We start from the raw sequence: 23,589 nt of genomic DNA on the forward strand, positions 1-23,589 counted from the left end.
AAGGTATAAGTACTGTCAGTTCTTACTAGCCAGTCAGAGCTGGCTTTCGAATCTCCTTGCCTCTAACCCTTCTGCATGAGCTTTCGAGGCAGACTAAGTGTGACCCTCTTGCTTTCTTCCCAGTTTCAGGTCTGTGCAGGTACTCAAGAACGACGCCGTCAACTTCCAGAAGTTCTCCTGTACCAATGAGGATGAGGCCTGGAAGACCTATCTGGGAAACCCCCTGACTGCTGCCACCAAGGCCATGATGAGAGTCAACGGGGACGAAGACAGTGTTGCTGCCCTGAGCTTTCTCTACGACTACTACATGGTATGGCAGAATTGATTTTCAAGAATTCATTGTGGAAAATGCCTTGGAAGAGCCTGAAACCATTGCCAGCTTCCACTCCTCCTTCCACCCCACCCCCTACCAGCTTCCAAGACCCTCCAAGCTCTCTCATTCTGTTATGCATAGTTATTCCCCATAATTCCTCAGGATGTGTCCACAATCCCAGCCAAGTTTGAATCAATAATTTTAATGATGTTGCAAAGAAATGGGAGCCATATCTCTCCAGTGATATGCCAGCTAATCCACTGAGCCTTCTCCTTTTTGGTTTTTGTCTTTTTGGGTTGTTTAAAGTTTATTTATTTAATTAATTTAGAATATTTCCATGGTTACATAAATCACATTCTTTCCCTCTTGGCCTCCCACCCACCCCCTCCTGTAGCCAACCAGCAATTCCACTGGGTTTTACATGTGTCATTGATCAGGACCTATTTCCATATTATTGATATTTGTGCTAGGGTGATCGTTTAGAGTCTACATCCCTGATCATATCCCCATCAAACCATGTGTTCAAGCAGTTATTTTTCTTCTGCATTTCTGCTCCCACAGTTCTTTCTCTGGATGTGGATAGCGTTCTTTCTCAAGTCCCTCAGAATTGTCCTGGATCATTGCATTGCTTGCTAGTCCTTCTCCTTTTTTTGTGACTCTTAGTCATGTCTTCTCATAAATTATCCATAAAAGGTCCATCCAATGTGCTGGAAACTCTTCCTTTAGTTCTCTTGATATTACATGAATATCAATAAATATTTTAACTGTCTGACACTTTTATTCCTTGTTATTGTCTTCCATCTTCTTTTCTACATCCCAAAACATCAGCTTCATTCCATCACCCTCTTCTTTGCCCCTCCTCCCTTCAGTCTATGCTCAATATACCTCAAATAACATTCACTGTTCTATGCTTTTCTATGTCTTCCATGTCTTTCAGGACCCAACTCAAAAGTACCTTTCCCCTCCCATCCTACACCCTAAGCCTTCACCAGTAACCATAACCCACACTGATTTTTCCCCTTCCTTTCTCCCAGATCACTTTTCATCTTATCACTTGATTATATTTAATTATATTTATATTTTATATTTTATTATATATTTATGTATAATTAAATATAAATATATTTAATTAGGTAGCTAAGCCTAGTATGTAGTAGATAGAGTAGTGGACTTTCAATCAGAAAGACCTGAGGTCAAATATAGACTCAGACACTTAGTAGTTGCGTAAACCTAACCAAATCACTTACTTTATTAAAGTCTTAGCTTCTTCACTTTAAAAATGGAATAATAATAACACCTATCTCACAGGGTTGTTGGTCAATCAATAAACATTTTTAAAGCATCTATTATGTGCCAGACACTGTGGTTGATGTGAGGATGAAGTGATGCAATGTATAGAAAGCACTTTGTAAGCCTTAAAGTATTTTTTAGATGTTAGTCATTATTATCATTTATTATTATGTACTTAATTATAGACTATTGTATTCTTCTTCAAGTATGGTGCCTTAGTCTTGTCTTCCTAAAAATGGAAGTTTTTAAAAAGTGTTATACATGTTTTATTCATTTCTGTATTTATTATAACACCTACCACAGGACTGGCTACAAAGTAGTAAACACTCATTTGACAAGATGAATGGAATGATGGATGGACAAATAGATGGTGGAATGATGAATGGGGAATGGAAAAAGGATGGATAGATGGATGGATGGATGGATGGATGGATGGATGGATGGATGGATGGATGGGATGGATGGATGGATGATGAAGTGAATAGATGGAGGAGATAGATAAATGGATGCAGAATGGGGGATAGTAGGATGAATAGATGAACGATTAAGTGGATAGTTGAATGAATGAATGGTAGTCATCAATTGTGATAATAGTTAACAGAACTTATGTAATTGACTTGATCAGAACTAGGAAGGCCAAAAGTATTCCTGCTATACAGATAACTCAGCTATAGGTATTGGATACTGACTTTAAAATGTGTTAGAGAAATGGAGCATTTGTTATGTACTTACTATGTGCCAGGCACTGTGCTAAGTAGTGGGAATACAAATAGAAGCAAAAAGAAAGTTAGCTCCTGGCCTCAAGGAACTTACATTCCAATAGGTGAAGATAACTAAAGAAAAGAACACTTAAAAAAGAAAACAAAGAAAGATGAAAGAGGCTATGGGGAGAATGTGAAAAGTAGACAGGTAGATACCATGGTTTAAAGAGAACATTATGAGGAGCCTCCAGGTGGCTCAGTGGATAGAAAGTCCGACCTGGAGATGAGAAGTTCTGGGTTCAAATCTAGCCTCAGATACTTCCTAGCTGTTCGACTCTGAAGAAGTCACTTAATCCCCATTGCCTAGCCCTTACCACTCTTCTATGCTGGAACCAATACACTTAGTATTGATTCTAAGACAGAAGTTGAGGATTTTGAGAGAAAGAGAGGATGGAAGAGAGAGAGAGAGAGAGAGAGAGAGAGAGAGAGAGAGAGAGAGAGAGAGAGAGAGAGAGACAGAGAGAGAGAGACAGAGAGAGAGAGACAGAGAGAGAGAGACAGAGAGAGAGAGAGAGAGAGACAGAGAGAGAGAGAGAAATCAAATAGCTGTGATGAAGAACAGAGCAGAAGGTATTCATTCTGAAGAAGATGCTCATGTTATGTTTAGCCCCAAACAAGGATGAGGGTAAAATGAGTTTACTATAGTCCCCTTCCCATAAATCTGGAAGTTCACAAAAGCTTAGTAATATCTGTCCTCTCCTTCAGGGCCCAAAGGAAAAACGGATCCTCTCCTCAAGTACGGGAACAAGAAATGACCTAGGAAAGAGGTGAGAAGATTCCCACTCCCCATCAGCACCCTCTTTTGTCTTGAAGAATGTAGCAATAAAATTTGGGTTCAGACAACCTGGGTTCAAATCCCAGCTCTGTTCCCTACTACTTGGTGACCTTTGGCAAATTACTATCCTGCTCTGGGCCTCAGTTTCCCCATCTGTATAAATGAGGAGTTTGACTTACATAGTCACTTGGGTTCCTCCCAGTTCTCAATCCTTTGGTTTTCCCTCTCCACCCTTTCCTTTCTTTCTGCCTCCTTCCTATCTCTAGCCAGTTGCCAGAAGGAAGTAGGGACTGACTGATTTGCATAAAGGAAATTTAAAAGCCTGGGAGCTTGGGAGGGAACTATCTTTCATGACTCCTATATGTTCCTGGCACCTGCTTTGGGCTTTCCCAACTTCAAAGACAGAAGCTGAGATTTGGCTAGCAGGCTCCAAACCATCTTACCCTTTCTCCAAATGGAAAAAGAAAAATTGTTATGAATTAAAAGTGCAATAAAATTGACAAAGACCTTCCACCCCTCCTAGGAATTTGGTCATCTATGAATTATCATCTCCACTTTACAGATGAAAAACTGAGGCCCAGAAAAGCAAAACTGTCCAGAGTCGCATATCAGTAAATTTAAAGCCTGAACTCCTGACTCCAAGAGTATTTTCTGAAGCCCCTTCTGGGCCTTGTGACTTCTCCTATTCAATAGTTTAATTCAAATTGTCAAGCATTTATTAAGTGACTATATATAGGGAACTATGCTACGTGTGAAGGATATAAAGCCAAAAATGAAACTAGCTTGGCCTTCAGGGAGCTTACACTCTACTCCTATGTCATGGACATAGATAAATAATATATAAGGTGACTTCATGGGAGGGGAGTGAGAGGGGGAAATCAGGAAAGGCCTCTCGTAGGAAGTATCATCTGAGCTGAGTTTAAAGGGAAACATGGATTCTAAAAGGTGAAGTGGAGTCAGGAAGGTGCTGGAAAAAAGGACCTCATTCTCTCTCCGTTGACTCTTTCTACCATGGCTTGCATGTCTCTCTGGGCCACTAGCTCTTAGCTCCCATCTCTCTAGACAATTCTCAATGTCTATTTTGGTGTCTGAGACCAAAGACTGCCTCATTGGCTCCAAGTCAGAGATGCTCAGGGGGAAAATGGTCAAGTTGGGGCATGAGTTTACCTGTGATCCCTTCCTGAAGGATGTCCCTGGAGAGCTCCACTCACTATCAGCCAGCCCTATAAGGGTGCCCTTCTTGTACCAAGGCTTGTTTCCTTTTTGTTCTTCTGCCACCATTTATGCCCTAGCACAGTTCTTCTTAATGGCTTAATGATAAATACCTGCTAACTTGTTGATTGATGCTTAAATATTTGCTGAATGAATGGATGGATGGATGGATGGATGGATGGATGGATGGATGGATAAGATGCAACCGAGCACTTCCAGAAGTCATCTCCAAGTCAGCAACCGAATCCTTTCCCCCAGGTACCACCATGGGATGGAATATGAAGTAGACTTTCCCCCCCTGGAGAGCCCCACTCATCTCATGAAGTTCTTGACTGAAAATGTCTCGGGGTCCCAGGAGTACCCAGACCTAACCAAGAAGAACAATCTGATGAGCTTGGAGGGGTCAGTCTCAACCAAGCCAGCCCTCCTCCCTCCTGGCCCCAGCAAGCTGGAGGACAGCCCTGCAGATGGCAGCTACTTGCTTCCTACTGGAGACATGTATGACAGCAGCCTCAGCAACCTGTTTGAGACTATCCACGGGCCCCCACCCCAGCAGCGCTGGCAGCCCGACAGCACCTTTAAGGATGATGGGCAAGAGGTAAGCTGTGGACAATTCCTAACTGTGTGACCCTGGGCAAGTCACTTAACCCCCATTGCCTAGCCCTCACCACTCTTCTGTCTTGGAACCAATATATAGTATTACTTCTAAGACGGAAGGTAAGAGTTTCTGTTTTGTTTTGTTTTGTTTTTTAAGAGGTACACTGTGGGCCCTGTGCCCAAGTGAAGGAGACAAAGTTGGAGTCTCAGAATGTTAGGGCCAGGAGGGAACTTGGTGGCAAAGGATGGAGATAACATCCCTTTCCCTATAATGAAGGATTCTAGTTCATGTGATGCTTTCCCCTGGGGAAGGGATGTGGTGGCTACTTAATTAGACAGGACTTAAGTGGTAAGGTGTGGTCAGAGCACCAAAACCATTATTAAAAATAATCACAGCTCCCATTTCTAGAGAGCCTTAAGGTTTAAAACGCACTTTCCTTGAAATTCTGGGAAGTAGGAACTATAACGATTTTCATTTGCATTTCAAAGCTAGGGTTCAGAAATAGGGAGGAACTTAAGTAGTTAGAGCAGAAAGGTACATAAGAGATCATCTAGTCCAATCACCTCATTTTACAGGTAGGGAAACTGAGGCCCAGAGAGATGTCATCACTTGATGAAAGTTACATAAGTAGCAAATTACAAAGTCACGATTAAACGCAGGTCCCCTGATTTTAGATCCCATGTTTTGAGGTTTTTTGTTTGTTTTTTTTTTATTACATGGTACTTCCTCCTTGCCTATGGCTGTAGAGAGAATTTGCTGAATGCAAACTTGGGTCCCTGAACTGATTCAGGGGTCTTGCCACCTCTCCTGGCATAGGAAGTGAACTTGAGGGCCCTTTGTTCCTAAGGCCTTGATTGGTCAAATGGTACAGCTACGCAATGCTCCTTCACCTCCAGTGGCTCAGACTATGGGGACAGGGGACCCATGCTGTAAGGGAAACCAGTGGGTGGTGGTGAGATTGGAGGGAGAAGATGCTTTGGGATCCTTAGAAAAACAGCACTGGACCACCCCAGTGTCACACTGTAAGTCACTCATGGCTTTCTCCTGTGATTTTGTCTCCCTACAGTCATTACTCTTTCCTGATATCTTGAAAAGTCCTTCAGAGCCCCAATGTCCAGAGGATTACCCTGGCACTAAGAGGTAACAAAAGCAAGCCTCGCTGGATCTGGGGCCATTGGTTGGTAGTGGAAGGGGGGTGTCCATTGAGAGAAGTTCACAGACATAAGCAATTGACTCTCCAAACTCCATTCCCCATTCCCCACTATTGTTAGCCAATCTCTTCAGTTCTTTCCCTTGTTATCCCTTGTCCTCCTATTCAAAGAATAGAGAATGTTAAAAGTAAGGGGGGAGGGGCAGCTGGGTAGTTCAGTGGATTGAGAGCCAGGCCTAGAGATGGGAGGTCCTAGGTTCAAATCCGGCCTCAGACACTTCCCAGCTGCGTGACCCTGGGCAAGTCACTTGACCCCCATTGTCTACCCTTACCACTCTTCCACCTATAAGTCAATACACAGAAGTTAAGGGTTTAAAAAATTAAAAAACAAAAACAAAAACAAAAGTAAGGGGGGAAATGTTGTAATGTAGGGTGTCAGAGTCTGAAGGGGAACCCTTAGAACAGAGAATGTCAGAGCTAGGAGGTGCCTTAAAATATGGACTATCATGATTGGGGATATTGACTCTAAATGATCACCCTAGTACAAATATCAATAATATGGAAATAGGTTTTGATCAATGACACATGTAAAACCCAGTGGAATTGTGCGTTGGCTGTGGGAGGGGTGTGGGAGGAGGGGAGGGAAAGAACATGAAACTCATAACCATGGAAAAATAGTCTAAATTAATTAATTAAATAAAATCCCCCCCCCAAAAAAGTATGGAATATCAGAGCTAAGAGGGCCTTAGAACATGGAATGTCCGAGCCAGAAGAGATAAGACACAGAGGATTAGTATGTCAAAGCTAGAAGGAATGGGCCTTAGATATGCCATCTAGACTTCTCTCATTTTATGAATGAACAAACTGGGACCCAGAAAGCCAGAATAACTTTCTAAGGCCATCAGGGCTGGGAGTAGTGCCACCCTCTCCCCAATCTTCCACTTCTTAGCCCAGTATTCTTTTGAAAATTCCACCGTACATAAACCTGGGCAATTTGTGCCCTGAGCAGACCCGTTGTAGGGCCCCCAATGACTTCTTTAGTTTTACTCTCCAGGTGCAGAACTCATGCCCAGCCCCGAGAGCTCAGACATCTCCTCCTCCATCCCTCCCTGACTAGAGGGTAAAGGAGGGAGTAAGGGAGAGACCACACTGTGGGAGACATAGACCCTGCCCAGCCCTTCAGATGGACCCTGAAATCCTTCTAGCCTGAGTTCTCACAGAATCTTTCTTTCTTCTCTCCAAAGTGACTTTGAATATACCCTGGGCTCTCCCAAAGCCATCCACATCAAATCTGGGGAGTCACCAATGGCCTATCTCAACAAAGGCCAGTTCTACCCAGTCACCCTGAGGACTCCTGGAGGAGGCAGATGCCTGCATTTGTCTTCCAACAAAGTGAAGGTCAGTGGAACCCCTGGGTGTAGTGAGAAGGAAAAATAATTCTATCAAATGCACAGTGCCGATTAGTTAAGGTGGGACTAACTGGGGTGGCAATGGTGAGGTTGGCATTTGGCTTCAAGAATCTGAGGAAACTTCCCAACATCAAGACTACACAGGGGGAAGCTGGGTGGCCCACTGGATTGAGAACCAATCCTAGAGATGGGAGGTCCTGGATTCAAATATGGCCTCAGACACTTCCTGTGACCCTGGACAAGTCACTTAGCCCCCAGTGCCTAGCCCTTCCTGTTCTGCTGTGTTGAGACCAATATACAGTATTGATTCTAAGATGGAAGGTAAGGGTTGAAAAAAATGACTATATTGGTCCAAGTTGCAAAGAATAAGGTTTTGGTTGGATATAAAGAAAAAGGTCCCAACGACTAGGCCTGTCCAAAACTAGAATAGGCTGCCTTTGAAGGACCAAGTTTCTCATCACAATAGGTATTTTAAGTAGCGATTATATGACCCTTCATTCAGGTAGAAGTTGGATTGATTCATTTTGTGTTCTTTGTTTCCATTAAATTGTCCATTAGTGATTGGGGGCGTAGACTCTAAGCAATCACCCTAATGCCGATATCAATAATATGGAACAAGGTCTTGATCAATGACACATGTAGAACCAAGTGGAATTGCTCGTTGGCTATGGGAGGAGGGGAGAGAAAGAACATAAATCATAGAACATGGAAAATTTTCTTAATTAGTCAATTTTTAAAATGTTTTTAATTCCATTAGAAATAAAAAAGAAAAATACATGAAAAAAGAAGTTGGATTGATTGACTCTTCCAATCCATAGTATCTAGGATTCTGCAACTTGATGAAATGCTTAAGAGGAAACTGAGGCACAAATGGGTTAGAGCCACTGGATTTAGGTCATGGGCTTTGGTCTTCTGGACTAGGTGTTTCTAAGCTCTAGAATGAACCAGCAAATTCCAATAACTTTGACCATTTGGCCTCCTGCCAAGAGGTGATTAGTGAGGGAACTCAGGGACTGGATATGGTGCTTGGGGCCTCACTCCTCAATACTGACAAGGGTTGCTTTGTAGAGCATGATCATGGTGGTGTTTGACAATGAGAAGATCCCTGTGGAACAGCTGCGATTCTGGAAGCATTGGCATTCTCGTCAGCCCACAGCCAAACAACGGGTCATTGATGTGGGTGAGTAACCAGCTCCTCCCCAACATATGCTCGACTCAGCAGACAGAGATGCCGTCATCTGTCCTCAGGATGGGCCCGTCGCCAGGGAAATGATGGGCAAGGGGGAGGAGAAGGGCCCAGAAGATGGGGTGCCATGCTTGCAATAGAGGGACTTCTTTCAGGGTTGGAGCCTTTAGAAGCAGTAGGCTCTAATGGAGAAGTCACAGCCTGAAAGTTCAGAGTGAGTCCTGACTCTGCCACTTACTGGCTCCCAAGGCACATAGCCATTTACCAGCTGTGGACCAGTGGCTACATCTGCTGTCTTGCAGATGATCAAATAGAGCAGAGCAGAGAAGACACTTGCTCAAGGTTACCCACTTAGAATGGATGGAACCCAAACTAAGTCCAATGCTCTTGGCTCTCAAGAACCATTGGAAATAGGCACAAACAACAACTTTGTGGTAAAGTAGGAACTCGGGGCTCCTGCTAGACTCAAACTCAAGCTATCTGATGACTTCCAGGCTTCTTCATTAGTGACTAAAGAGGGTGCTTATAAGAGGCAAGTGAGATGGAGGAGTTTGCTCCCAGTTCTGAGATTTTATGTTCTAAGGGCCCTCCCAGCTCTGGCATTCTATGTTCTAAGACACCCCACCACGACCACCATCTATTGCATTCAGTACTCCAAGGGTCCTTCCAGCTCTGACATTGTGTTCTAAGGGTCCTCTCGGCTCAGATATTCTATATTTTGAGGTCCCTTTCAGCTCTCTCATTCTGTTACTAAGTTCTCTTCCACCACTATCATTCAATATACCGTGATCTAGTTCAAAATCCTCTGATCCTGCTAAATAATGGCTATATTGACAGCCAGTTGTTTTTTGTCCCTTTGGGTCGCACATCTGACTTCAACCCAAGTCTCCTCTCTCCTAATCTAGTACTCTTGTGACTATACTATGAGTTCTGAGTAGGGGGAGGAAGAAACTCACTCCTAAACTAGGATTCTTGTCCTCGGTCTCAGTCCCAGACATTGATTCACAACCTTTTCCCAGCCAGTGCTTTCTGCATTCTGCCAAGTCCCTAGTGTTTGACAAGGAGGCTAGGACGTTACCAGGGACTGTTTCTTAGAGACCCTGCTGGCTCTCACAAAGTTATGTTTAGCTCAAAGTGTCACAAAGAAGAGGGTCGTTGCTCCAAATTCAATAGACACGGAGTGGGAACTTTCTAGGAAAGTTCATGATCTGAGGAGGGGAGTCAAGCTTTAGAACATAGAGTACAATATCAGAGCTGGAAGGGGTCTTAGAACACAGAATGCAAGGGCTGGGAGACCCCTTAGAATGTAGAATGTCAGAGCTGGGAGAGACCTTAGAACAGAGAATGTCAGAGCTGGGAGAGATCTTAGAACAGAGAAGATCAGAGCTGGGAGAGACCTTAGAACAGAGAATGTCAGAGCTGGGAGAGACCTTAGAACAGAGAATGTCAGAGCTGGGGGAGACCTTAGAACAGAGAATGTCAGAGCTGAAAAGTCCTTAGACCACAGAATGTCAGAACTGGAAATTCCAGAGTAGAGTGAGTCCTTAGAACACAGTATTAGGACTAAGAATACAAGATGGTAGAATGGGGGAAAGCCTGAGATCGGGAGTTAGAAGATGTGCCTTCAAATTCTGTCCCTGCTCTTTAATAACTTAGTGTATTTTAACCTTCCTGGGCCTCAGTTCACCCCTCTATAAAATGAAAAGGTTCAACTAGGTGACCTCCAAGGCCCTCCCAGCTCTGCCATTTTTCTTTGTTTTTCTTGTTGCCAAGGACAAATAAATCATCACTAGGTGTCTTGCCTTTTGGGGATATGCCTGGCTTCTTTACTGAGCTAGGTTGGTCCTCAGGAAATCAACTCTGTTATTAGGGCTAAGGTTCTGCCAGAGAAACTTATAAGCTCCAGCAGGTTCTACCAGACCTAGAAAATCAAGAAAATGTTTGTGCTATTTACTTAGCAGGATTATGGTAAGAGCCAAATTAGATGACTGACAAATGTATTTTGTAACTGTAACGTGCCATGGAAGTATAAGTCATCATTACAGAGGGTGCCAGGCTCATGTGTCCACTCTAAGAAGTCAAGTTGGGGAGCTCACATTCTAATTCCAGGGAATGTTAGCCTCTCCTTTTGGAGGCAGCAGTGAAAAGAACATTGCATTTGGAATTGGGGCCAACTTGATTCCGATCCCAGCTCTGCTACATGTTAGCTGTATGATCTGAAGCAAGTCACTTCATCTCTTTGGACCTCAGTTTCCCTATTTACTAAATGAAGGAATTGGTCTAAGTGACCTCTAAACTTCCATCCTATTGCAGGATCCTTTAAATTCATGTGTTATAGTATTGTCATAATGAACATTGACATCTACACAGGAATTTAAATTTACAAAGCATTTTCTTATCCCATCCTAAACTCACAAAATTCCTGCAAAGTAACAGCTACAGATAATATATCCCCATTTTACGGAGGAGGAAACTGAGATTCAGAGAGGTCACATGTCTTGCCTATAACCATACAGCTAATGTCAGAGGCAAGATCAGAACCTAGGTCTTCCAAGTCCTACATCTAGGTTCTATCCACTCATTACATCAAGGATTTAGAGCAGAAAAGACCCAGAGGTCATCTCAGCCAACTTCATTTTTAAGAGGAAGGACCTGGCCATTCATGGACCAGAAATCTAAATGTCCAGACACTTGGCCCAATTTTCTTCCTACAGCACCATCTTACATTCTCATTCGAGGCTAGACATTACTTCTCCATCTCAATAGCTTGCTGCAAAGAGGGGCATATGCAACAGTGGGGCCCCTTTCCCTCCTCTGCCCCTGTACCTTTACATGCACACACATACACACATACACAAAATCTCAAAAGCAGAAAAATAAAAAATAACTTCTTCTTACAAAACAACTGGGGTGTTAGTTTCTATCAAGGTACCTTGAATCCATCAGTTATCCTTGTTGGACCTCAACTTGCCCATCTGTATGTAAAGACGAAAATTAATATGCAAAAGCTGAGTATTATATTTTATAAAGTTTTATTAATAATAAACTAACATAAAAAACTAGAGTGAAAAGGTGCTAAACTAACTCAGCTGTGCTCGTGAAGAAGAGAGAGAGAGAGAGAGAGAGAGAGAGAGAGAGAGAGAGAGAGAGAGAGAAAGGAGCTACAGAACTTATAAAACAATAACTGACCATGCAAATGTGAGGAACAGGAGAGATTAAAGGGAATTTGGGGAAATACTAAGGGACTTCTGGGGGATGAAGTCCAAGGTTCAAAAATCTCCATTTATATATGTATCATTGTGCTTAGTAAGCGATATTGCCTCAGAGATCTAGAGGTAGCCCTTGGGTAAGAGGACCTGGGGCCAATATCATGGGCATGTCCCAGTTTCCGAAAGCTCCACCCTCTGAGTCACTCCTAACCAGGCATCATCTTGTTTCAGCGGATTGCAAAGAAAACTTCAATACCGTCCAGCATATTGAGGAAGTGGCTTACAATGCCCTGTCTTTCGTGTGGAATGTGAACGAAGAAGCCAAGGTCAGTACTCAGCTAGAAATGAACAGAGAACCGTAGAATATCACCACTAGAAGATTGTGGTGGGTCATTGTGTGATCAGTAGAGAACCAAGAATGTCTACCAGTGTAGAATGTTAGAGCAGACATAGACTGAGAGTTAGAGCACAGAATACTAAAACACGGAACGTGAAAACAAACAAGGTTAGTAGGACTGAAAGGGACTTTAGATCCAGGGATGTTAAAACATAGATGATTAGAGTTAGAAGATTTATATCTTTATGACATAGGATGCTAAATATGGGATGTTAGAGATGGAAGGAACCACAGAATAGGACACCTAAAAGGATTTTTAAAAGATAGAACATTAGAACATAGGAAATGAATGTTAGAAAGAATCTTAGAATCTAGAATGTCAACGTTATCGGGGTCGTAACACATAACACAACACAATGTAATATAATACAATGTAACATAATACTATATATTATGCTATATTGTAATAATTATATTTATAATAATATTACTATATAATAATATAAATAAAACAATGAGCTTTTTTTTAATCCTTAACTTCTGTGTATTGGCTCCTTGGTGGGAGAGTGGTAAGGTTGGGCAATGGGGGTCAAGTGACTTGCCCAGGGTCACACAGCTGGGAAGTGTCTGAGGCCGGATTTGAACCTAGGACCTCCCATCTCTAGGCCTGACTCTCAATCCACTGAGCTACCCAGCTGCCCCCAAACAACAAGCTTTTTTAAAAAAATATATTTAATCTAAAATAAAAATTAAAAGCTATGTGGGAAGGGGGAAGGGTTTAAAGGTTTAGAGAGCCTGAGTTGCCTAAGTGACATAGGTAGGATTTGAACCCATGCTCCAAAACCAATGTCCTTTCTACAGGACCATGTTCTCTGAAGTCCTAACGCTGATGGCTCTGTCACTCACTGAGTGCCTATGGGCAAGCTCGTTCCACTTGATGGAATGCATTGGGAAAAAATTGCTAGCCAACTTGAAAATGCAATACAAATTATTAAATGAGACAGTGAATAAGAGTGCTAGGGAGTGGGGAGGAAGGCTATAAGGCACTCTGCAGAGGAGAGGGGTGATTCTTGCTTAAACAAATGGCCATGTGGCGTCTCAGGAAGCCCTCCTCTGTCTCCCTCCCTGCCTTTCCCCCTCCTTCTAGATATAGAACAGCCCAGAGCTGTCTTGTCTCTTGGCTCCCAGTGGGGTGGAAGAGATTGAAGGGAAGGTGGGTTTCGGTTGGGATTTTCTCACAGACTCAGAAGGCCCTAAGGGGAGCTGGGCCTTTTACAAGCCAGAGATTTTAACACACCTCTTTTAGTCCCGAGCTGTCTCAAGGAAGGTATGCTTGGCATGTTGACCCCCAAGGCCACTGTGAAGAGAAGAGCTACCAGAGACAAGAGACAAGGGGTGTCCTTAGACTCCTGAGAGGATTGAGAGGGAGAAAACAGCCAGCCTGGGTGGAGGGGCATCAGGCAGGAGGGGAGGAGCCTGGAGCAGGCCCTAGGAACTACTTAGGAAGCCAAAGGGGGAAGGATCCCTGGCTCCTGTGTTTCAGGGACCTGCCAATGGTTACTCCCACTATTATTTTTTAGGTAAGTTGGTCTGGACTTATACTTTCATTGGGGTGGGGAAATTCCTTCCTCTAATGCAAACCAGCAATTCACTTATTATTTATAATCATAGAAAGGTGACTGGTCTTGAGAGATGAATTGGCTTGTCCAGGGCTCAGCAACCCCCCCCCCCTCTCTCTCTCTCTCTCTCTCTCTCTCTCTCTCTCTCTCTCTCCATATATATAGGACTTGAACTCTTAGGCCATCTCCCTATCTACCACATCATACTGTTTTGGTACTATCATTTAATAATAATAATAATAGTTAATAGCAATAATCAGAGGTACAGCAAGGCAGATTAGATGGAAAACTGACTTACTTCAAAGATCACTCAGTGCCTAATCTCCTCATTTTTACAGCTCAGGAAACTGAGGCTCGAGAACAAAGTGGCTGGGATAATAGTACTCATCCTACCAATCTCCCGGGGTTGGTGAGAGGGTTCTTTGTCTACCTTGAAAGGCTACAAAAATGGAGGGTGTTATTTTTGCTCCTCCTCCTCTCTGGAACTGGCAAGAGGAGAATCAGCAAGAAGGAACTTTAGAGACTACCTTTCAGATGAGGATCATGAGGCAGAGGGAGAAAAAGTCTTGTCCAAGGTCACCCAATGACTTTGTAACAGAATCAGGATGTAATCCAGGTCTCCTGACTTCCATTCTAGGGCTTTCCCCATGATTCTCTGCTGTTTTCAAGGGCACTCAATCCCGTTAGAAACTAGGGGGAAATCCCTAGGCTCCTGGTCCCTATGGCCAGCTAGGGCTGTGTGCAAAGCCTAAATGCTTTAACCTTGGGAAGACCACTCATCTCTTCATTTCTTCTCTCTCTCCCCAGGTATTCATTGGAGTCAATTGCCTGAGTACAGACTTCTCCACTCAGAAGGGGGTAAAAGGGGTTCCACTAAATCTCCAGATAGACACTTATGATTGTGGTACAGGGACAGACCGCCTGGTGCACCGAGCTGTCTGCCAGATCAAGATATTCTGTGATAAGGTAATGGGGGCTCAGGACAGTCAGGAAAGGGGAACTAGCCCACTCCCTATGGGATTCTTCTTATAACTAAGGACATCAGAATGCTCCTTCCTAGACTCCTCAACCTCCATCTTCTCCCATTGAGCTCAACTTAGGCTGGATCAGGGCTGAGGATCTTGATAATATAGAAAATAGGCTTATAAGGAATCTTATAACAGAATATCAGAACTGGAAAGAGCCTTAGAACTCAGAATATCAAACATGGGAAGAACCTTAGAAAAGGAAATGTCAGAGCTAGGGGGTCCTTAGAACCCAGAATGTCAGAGTTAAGAGAGACCTTAGAACAGAAAAATGCCAGAGCTGGGAGAGACCTTAGAACAGAGAATGTCAGAGCTGGGAGGGACCTTAGAACACAGAATGTCAGAGCTGGGAGAGACCTTAGAACAGAGAATGGCAGANTAGAACACAGAATGTCAGAGCTGGGAGAGACCTTAGAACAGAGAATGGCAGAGCTGGGAGAGATCTTAGAACACAGGATGTCAGAGCTGGGAGGGACCTTAGAACATTGAATGGTAGAACTAGAAAGAATCTAAACCTCCTAGTCCAACTCCACCCCACCCCTTTTTTTTTATGGAAGAGGAAACCAAAACCCAGAAGTGACTTATCCAGTCATATAGTTATTAATACACAGGAATGCCTTGAACCCAGGTCTTCCAACTTTCCAATCTATAGGTCTTTCTGCTACACCATAATGTCATTTCTGTGATGGGGGCGGGAATGTAGATGTAGATGGGATTATACACGTGTATCTTGTCTGCCCAACTAGAATGCAGTCTCCTTGACCAAGTCTTAAACTTACACAATCTTGTGTATGCATTGGGTTGTCAACAAGCATTCACTGGCAGTGTGTCACTCTTTGCTAAGTCAGGCATTTGTCCCCCTTCAGCATCCCTGCCAGCTCTTTGCCTCAGGGGACAGGGTCTTCCCCCATGAGCCATTCTGCTCTGAAAGATGACCCAGAAGGTGGGGCGTTTGGGAATTTCAGCTGAGGAAGTCAGTGCTGGGAACCTATCACAAGGAATGGGTTGGGTCAAGCTGTCGTCTTATCATTTCCTGGTCTTGCTTTGTAAAGAAAACATGACAAGGTGGTTTATACATATTGTAAGATGCAAAACAGCAGTTATGAAAGCAAACAGTCCTTTGTCTGGAGTGGTTTCGTGATTCTGATTTCCCCATCCAGGGTGCAGAGAGGAAAATGCGGGATGATGAACGCAAACAGTTTCGGAGGAAAGCCAAATGCCCAGACTCCAGCAACAATGGTCAGTATGATGCCTGGGGGCAGAACAGCTGGCACCTTCTCCCCATCTCCAATAGGTGCCAGGGGTTCACGGCATGCCTTTAGAGAGACAGGATGGGGCAGGGATCAGAGATGGAAGCCTGGATGGGAACACAGGCTCCTTGGCTTCTCTTAGTGAGAGTCTCCATGTCCCCAGTAGAGTCTCCCAAGGTGGAAAGCATAGAATCAACACTGTTAACTATGCTAGAGCATAGCAGATTTGTCAGTTAGTCAGAGTAATATTCCAGTTAGAAAGAACCTTAGAACAGAGAATGATAGCTCATAAATGGAGCTGGGAGGGTCTTTAGAACATAACAGATTAGAATGAAAACTATTTGAGCTGGAAGAAGCCTTAGATCATAGAAATATTAGCATATAAATGTTAGAGCTCAAAGGGTTCTTAGTCTATAGAATGCTCGCATGTTGAATGTTAGAGCTAGAAGAGTCTTTAGAACATAAAATGTTAGAGCTGGAAGGGACCTTGGAATGGAAATGGAAAGGAAATTAGAACATAGAAAGTCAGAGATGGGAAGGGCCTTAGAATATAGGAGGTTAGATCTGGAACCTTAGAGATCATCTATCTGGTCTACCCTCCCTCCTTTGACAAAAGAGGAAATCAAGGCTCAGAAAGGCAAAATGACTTGTCTATGGTCACACAATGAACTAGTTCATACCAGAGCTGGGATTAGAAGTGACCTGACCCCCTGGCTCAGGAACCGAAATTTCCTTCAACCTCTGCTGGTGACTGGAGGCTCCTTCTCAGGCTTGAATTGGTTTCTCTTCTGCAGGCCTCAAGGGCTGCCCACTCTCTAATTTCCGAGGCAATGAAACCACCTACCTTCGGCCAGAAGTTGACCTGGAGACCCAGCCTGTTCTCTTCATCCCTAACATCCACTTCTCCAACTTGCAAAGGAATGGCGTGGTAAGTAAGCTTCAGAGAATGGGCCTAAGCAGCTCAGAACCTGGAGAGCCTTGATGGGTGGAATAATGCTCGTCAGAGGACCTTGGGGAGAGGAGATGGTCTTCATAGGGAACATCCTACGGCACAGCTTTTGGACAATGGGAGTAGCCTACTAGTTCCAGAGCAAGTCTAGAGTTTATTCCTAACCAAATAAAAGAAACACCCTCCAAGGCAAAGCCCAGGGTTCATCTTATTCCAATCCCCCAAAGACTCCATTCCAATTTCTAGAACAGACTAGTAGGAACCAGAGTACTGTAGGGCCATAAACTTAAAACCAGAAGGTCTTAGAGATCATCTCCTCCCACCCCTTTATTATATAGAGAAAGCAGCCAAGACATGTTGAGTGACTTGCCACCAATCACATCAGTAGTGAGTAGCAGAGCTGAAACTGGTACCCAGGTCCTCCGACTCCAAAGCCAGCCTTCTTTCCACTCTTGATCACACAGTACCAACACCAATAGCATCCCAGCTAGTTGCCACTGAGGTGGGATGCACATTACAGGGGCAAAATTATTAACATATAGAAGTGATGCTGTTGGACCGGCAATAGGAAAACATGTGCCTTGAGTGGTCTCTCTAGTAGTATCCAGAGGCAACTAAGTGGCTCAGTGGACAGAATTCTGGTCCTGAGTTTAAGTCCTGATTGAAATATTTCCTAGGGGGCAGCTGGATGGCTCAGTGGATTGAGGCGCCAGACATAAAGATGGGAGGTTCAAATCTGGCCTCAGACACTTCCCAGATGTGTGACCCTGGGAAAGTCACTTGACCCCCCCCCCCCATGGCCTACCCTTACCACTCTTCTGCCTTGGAACTAATACACAGTATTGACTCCAAGATGGAAAGTAAGGGTTATAAAAAAAATACTTCCTAGTTTTGTGATCCTGGGCACGTTTCTTAATCTCTCTCGGCCTCAGTTTCCCCATAGGTAACATGGGATAATAGTAGCACCTAAGGGGATCTAAGTAAGCATCTAATAATGCAAGCACATATGTAGAATATTTTGCAATCCTTAAAGCTATCATGATTACTTTGGGTCCAATTCCCCGCTTCCATACCTATCCTAGTCTCTATATGAAGGGGCTTCAATGTGCCAGTGATGAAGGCCACCCCTGGAGCTAGGAGAAGTCCCTCATTCCCTTTGAGCAAAGAAGGACCAGATCCAAATTAGAATCCAGACTGGAGTCAACTAGAAGTTGGTCAGGATCAAGAATAAACATTTCTCAGGAAAGTCGCCGCCTGAGGAAGCAAAGCACCGGCGGTGCCGGTGTGGAGAAGCTGGGATGGAGAGCGGGGAGACGTGCCACACGGGATGTCAGGGGGATGACACAATCGGGCTCCCCGAGGCCACCGTGGCAACATGCGGCAACGTGTTGGCGAGGGCCCAGGTGGCCTCCTGACTCAGCCCTCTGCAGGAGGCTCTGGGTTCAGACAGCTCCATATGGGAACTTACAACATCTGTTTATGAAATGTCTGGCCAAGTGGAAGGTGGAGAGTCTGGAGCCGGGTTCAGGGGATGGTTTTTTCTGAGCAAAATGAAGTTACCAGGTGTGACAGCTCTCCAAGCTAAGACCCCCCAGGAGGACCTATTCAGAGGCACAGGCTGAGGACCGGGGAGAGGGGAGGCATAGCATAGGATGGGGGAAGAGAGGGAAGAAGAGCCAGAGCTCATGGGGGAAAGCTCTGAGGGCTTTCCTGCTCCACAAAGTCAATTTGAATTAACAATGTGACATGGTCACCGAAAGAACTAAAGCAATTTTCAGCTACATTATAACAATATTAATAACAAAAATAATAACAATACAGCTATTTTTAATACAAATACAAATTTATAATACGAATACAAATAGCTATATTGTTATTATATATAGTGTTATTAATAGTATTTGTTATAATATAGCTGAAAATTATATATATGTATATATATAATCTCATTTGATCTTCACAAGAGCCTTCTGACGTAGATACAATCATTATCTGCATTTTACATATGGGTAAACTGAGGCAGAGAGAAATTGTAACTTGTCCATTGCCTTATGGCCACTAGGTGTCTGCTGTTATTGTTCAGTCATTTTTTCAGTCACGTATGACTCTGTGGACCCATATGGGGTTGTCTTGGCAGAGATTCTGGAGTGGTTTGTCATTTCCTTCTCCAGCTCATTTGATAGATGATGAGGACACGAGAGCAAACAGGGTAAAGTGACTTGCCCAGGATGTCACAGCTGATGTCCAAGGCAAGGTTTGAACTCAGGTCTTCCTGAGTCCAAGGCCAGTGCGCTGCCCACTATTCCAGAGAAAATGGCCAGAAAAGAGATCTGCTGGTTTCTGTTGCAATCCAGTCCTTCCTCTAGATTATTGGGGGTCTGTTTCAGGCATCAGATTTTAGGACCAACAAGCACGTTCAGAGGAGAATGTCCAGGAGAATGAAGGGTCTGGAGGTTATGAGATATGAGAAATGATCAAAGGAACTGGGAATGGTTAGCCTGGAGGAGCAAAGATCTGGGGTGAGCTGGGGGGGTGGTGCTGGCGATCTTTGAGCATTTAAAGTCCTGTGGCAGGACAGAAGTAGGAATGATGGGCACAATTTGAAGAGAGGCCAATATAGGTTTTATGTAGTGAGGCACAAGTGATATCCCAAAGGACAATGGATTGCCTTGGGAGGAAGTGGACTCCTCTTTATGGAAGGGCTCTCCTTTACCGAGCATGATTTGGAGTAGTGGTCTCACTTAGTAGACACTGAGTCTCAGAGAACTTCCTGGGGCTCAAGAGTCCTTGGTCATGGATCTAATAAGTGTCAGAGACAGGATGGGCCCCCAGGTTTTCCTGACTCCAAGCCCATGTGGTTGTTGTTTTAATTGTTTTTAACCCCTTAACTTCCATCTTAGAATCAATACTGTGTGTTGGCTACAAGGCAGAAGATCAGTTAAGGGCTAAGCAATGGGGGTTAAGTGACTTGCCCAGGGTCACACAGCTAGGAAGTGTCTGAGGCCAGATTTGAACCTGGGACCTCCCATCGTCCAAGCCCAAGTTCTAATCATTATACCAAGTTGTCTACTAAGGTCGTTAATTGTTACTGGCTGTCCCAAGTAAAAAAATTCTTCATTGATATGATGGAACGCATCTTTCTTTTTGTATTTTTAGGCTGGTTCTCCCACCATCCACAACAGCACAAACAGGTATGAAGAAACCAATTCCTATCATTTGTCCCCTCCCTCCACTTTTCTCCTTCCGCCTCCCCTCTTCCCCCTTCCAGGTCAGTGCAGGAGAGTTCATCATTTGATAACTGGCCAGCAGAGGATGCTTTTTTTTCTTTGATGCAGAATGTATTCACTTAAACATGGATTAAGCCCAAATTATGAGCCAGGAACTGTGCTAACAACATGTGAAGACTCTTCCCCTGACACACGCTCCTTTCTTTTTTTTTTAACCCTTACCTTCCATCTTGGAGTCAATACTGTATATTGGCTCCAAGATAGAAGAGTGGTAAGGGTAGGCAATGGGGGTCAAGTGACTTTCCCAGGGTCACACAGCTGGGAAGTGTCTGAGGTCAGATTTGAACCCAGGACCCCCCCCCCATCTCTAGGCTTGGCTCTCAATTCACTGAGCTACCCAGTTGCCCCACACATGCTCCTTCCTAAGGCATGGAGGGCTGCAGTCTGTGTCTGTGGAGAGAATAGCCCCAGTGGTGACATAGAAAGACTACTGACCATTGTTAGAAAACTGACAGCTATGAATTCAGTGGCCCTTCAAGGCTGACCGTACCTTTGCTTGAAACCCAGGAGCTGGAGGGTGTGGGCCCCAACCACAGAGCTGGGGACCAGAGTCTCTTTTCTCGTTGAAACTCCCCCAGTTTTTATTGGACTCGTTTTATGTGAAAACTCAGCTAATCTCTGGCGAGACAACCTCTTGTAAAAACAAACAGAAGAGCAACTCTGAGAGATGGCCTGGCAGATGGAAAGATTGGCTGGCGGCTCTGGGAGACAGCTTGGTGCTGGGGGGATTCCCTCCCCCCATCACTCTATTTCTGGGGGCCATTATGAGCAAAATCTGTTGTTTACTCAGTCCCTCATTCATTCCTTCATTGAAGAAACATTTCTGCAGTCCCACGTGCAGGATAAATATTTTTTAATAAATCATTGCTCTTGGTCCTTTCACTCTGCATCAGTTCCTGGAGGTCTTTCCAGTTCACATGGAATTCCTCCAGTTCATTATTCCTTATAGCATAATAGTATTCCATCACCAGCATATACCACAATTTGTTCAGCCATTCCCCAATTGAAGGGCATTCCCTCATTTTCCAGTTTTTTGCCACCACAAAGAGCGTGGCTATAAATATTTTTGTACGTGTCTTTTTCCCTATGATCTCTTTGGGGTACAAACCCAGCAATGGTATGGCTGGATCAAAAGTCAGGCAATCTTTTAGAGCTCTTTGGACATAGTTCCAAATTGCCTTCCAGAATATTTGGATCAATTCACAACTCCACCAGCAATGCATTAATGTCCCAATTTTGCCACATCCCCTCCAACATTTATCACTTTCTTTTGCTGTCATATTAGCCAATCTGCTAGGTGTGAGGTGGTACCTCAGAGTTGTTTTGTAAATCATTGCTTTTGGGCAGAATACTTAGGTGATTTGATAAGACCTAGTCCCTAGTGTGGGACCCTGGTCAAGTCATTTTAACCCCCATTGCCCTTGGAACCAATCCACAGTCTTGACTCTAAGACAGAAGAGAAAGGTCTAAACAAATAAATAAGCAAACAAGCAAATGAATGAATGAATGAATGAATGAATGAATGAAGATAAATAAATGAAGCCTGGCCCATCCCTGTCCTTGTGTTACTCATATTCTGGAAGGTAGATAACATACAAACACAGGCACTTACAATCTCCCTAATATGACATAGGCTCCTCAGAGAATGGGCCACTGGGCCATGATGTAGATTGTAGATGATTTCCCCTGCTTCCTGTTTCTTTGAGTAGCATAGAATCTCTGCCAGGCATTCTTTGCCTCAGCTGTGGGAGCTTATTTGGCTCTTTTGATCATTGCCCTTCGGAACAGCTGCTTTTTCTTCTTAACCCTGTATATTCAATTTTATGCATTTCGCTATATTATTTCAAGAAGGGATGCAGGACGAGAACCCCTCGTCTATGCCTATCTCCATCCTCCCAGGTCCCGTTCCATGTGCTTCCAAGTTCTCCAGCACTGCCCCTTCCCCAGAACACTGGCTTTGAAATTCTGGTGCAGAGGGACCCCCAACTTCATGCTTCCCCCCCAGTCCCAGCTCTGTGTCAACAGAGGGCGAGAGCAGCCCTGCTCTTTGTCTGTCCGAGCCATCAGAAATCCAGCTGATGGGAGAGGAGGCAGCTCCTATGGCTGGTGGATTTTCTCTCCTTGCTGCCCTTCTGACCTGGAGCCCTCTGCCATTCTGTCCCCTCAGGCTGCCTCTGAAACGAACCTGTTCACCCTTCTCTGATGACTTTGACCTTCTGCCTCCCAAGCAAGCCAAGGAAGATGATCTACAGAGAGGTAGGTGACTGTTCCCCCACCCCACCCCCAGGCCCCATTTAATAGGATCAGAGGGTTAGATCTGGAAGGAATCAGAGAACCGTGTTTGGAAGAGACCTCAAAGGTCATTGAGTGCCATTGCAGAGAAGAAAACAGAGGCCCAGAATGGGGCCTTGACTTGCCTAGGGTTATACAGACAAGTTCTCTGACTCCACCCCCATGGTCTTTCCAGCAGCACACCATGGTGATCTGTGCCCCGTTCTCTCAGAAAGTCAAGATGGGATTAAGCCCCTGGTACCACTCCAGCAGAGGCTAATATCTGATACGAGGGATCATAATAAATATTAATAAATAATTCTATATTATATGATGACATATAATAAATAATAATAATAAAGATGCTCAATTATAATGTGCTTCAAAGTTTACAAAGTGTTTTATGAACATGAATCCCTTCAAAGAAGGTAGAGCAAATAATATTATTCCCATTTTCGAGGGGAAGAAACTGAGACTCAGAGAAAGGTAAAATAATTTGCCAGTCATATTGCTAGCAGGTGGCACACTCGGTCTTTAACTCAGATCTTTTAACTCTAAGACCAATATGTTTTCATAATACCGTGTGGTCTTCCAAGAAATGGGTCATGCCACTGGCTGCAAAGTCAGTTCTGTCACCAAGGGTTGACCGTTCCTCAGGGTTTGGACAAAGAATGAGAGCTGGACTTGGCTTCTTTTCATTATGGGCTTTTGAAAAAGGTGGCTCAATAAGCCATGGTATGGCGGGGAAAGTATCGAATTTGGGATCAGAATCAGGATTGCAAATCTCAATTTTATCATTCGTCATCTACACGATCTTGGGAAGGTTGATTAACATCCCTGGACCTTGATTGTTTCCCTATAAAACAAAGGAGGTGGTGGGAATATAAGGTCTCTTCTGGCCCTAAATATACTAATCCCATGATCCCCCATGTCCCAGATTATATTGGC

General features: G+C 44.1%; 1 protein-coding gene across 1 annotated transcript in view; it reads left to right on the forward strand.

Annotated features, from left to right (window-relative positions):
• Positions 1 to 229: 229 nt before the first annotated feature.
• Positions 230 to 23,589, forward strand: part of GRHL3 (grainyhead like transcription factor 3) — a 37,948-nt gene continuing 14,588 nt past the window's right edge. The window contains exons 1-11 of the mRNA XM_044671340.1: positions 230 to 310; positions 3,070 to 3,131; positions 4,610 to 4,949; positions 6,016 to 6,089; positions 7,344 to 7,497; positions 8,577 to 8,688; positions 12,135 to 12,229; positions 14,667 to 14,825; positions 16,045 to 16,123; positions 16,929 to 17,059; positions 22,458 to 22,626. Of these exons, the coding sequence (XP_044527275.1) occupies positions 245 to 310; positions 3,070 to 3,131; positions 4,610 to 4,949; positions 6,016 to 6,089; positions 7,344 to 7,497; positions 8,577 to 8,688; positions 12,135 to 12,229; positions 14,667 to 14,825; positions 16,045 to 16,123; positions 16,929 to 17,059; positions 22,458 to 22,626 (1,441 nt within the window). The 5' untranslated portion in view covers positions 230 to 244. The remainder of the gene's footprint in view (positions 311 to 3,069; positions 3,132 to 4,609; positions 4,950 to 6,015; positions 6,090 to 7,343; positions 7,498 to 8,576; positions 8,689 to 12,134; positions 12,230 to 14,666; positions 14,826 to 16,044; positions 16,124 to 16,928; positions 17,060 to 22,457; positions 22,627 to 23,589) is intronic.

The sequence above is a fragment of the Gracilinanus agilis genome, chromosome 3 (genome assembly GCF_016433145.1).
Source record: "Gracilinanus agilis isolate LMUSP501 chromosome 3, AgileGrace, whole genome shotgun sequence".
Classification (NCBI taxonomy): Eukaryota; Metazoa; Chordata; class Mammalia; order Didelphimorphia; family Didelphidae; genus Gracilinanus; species Gracilinanus agilis.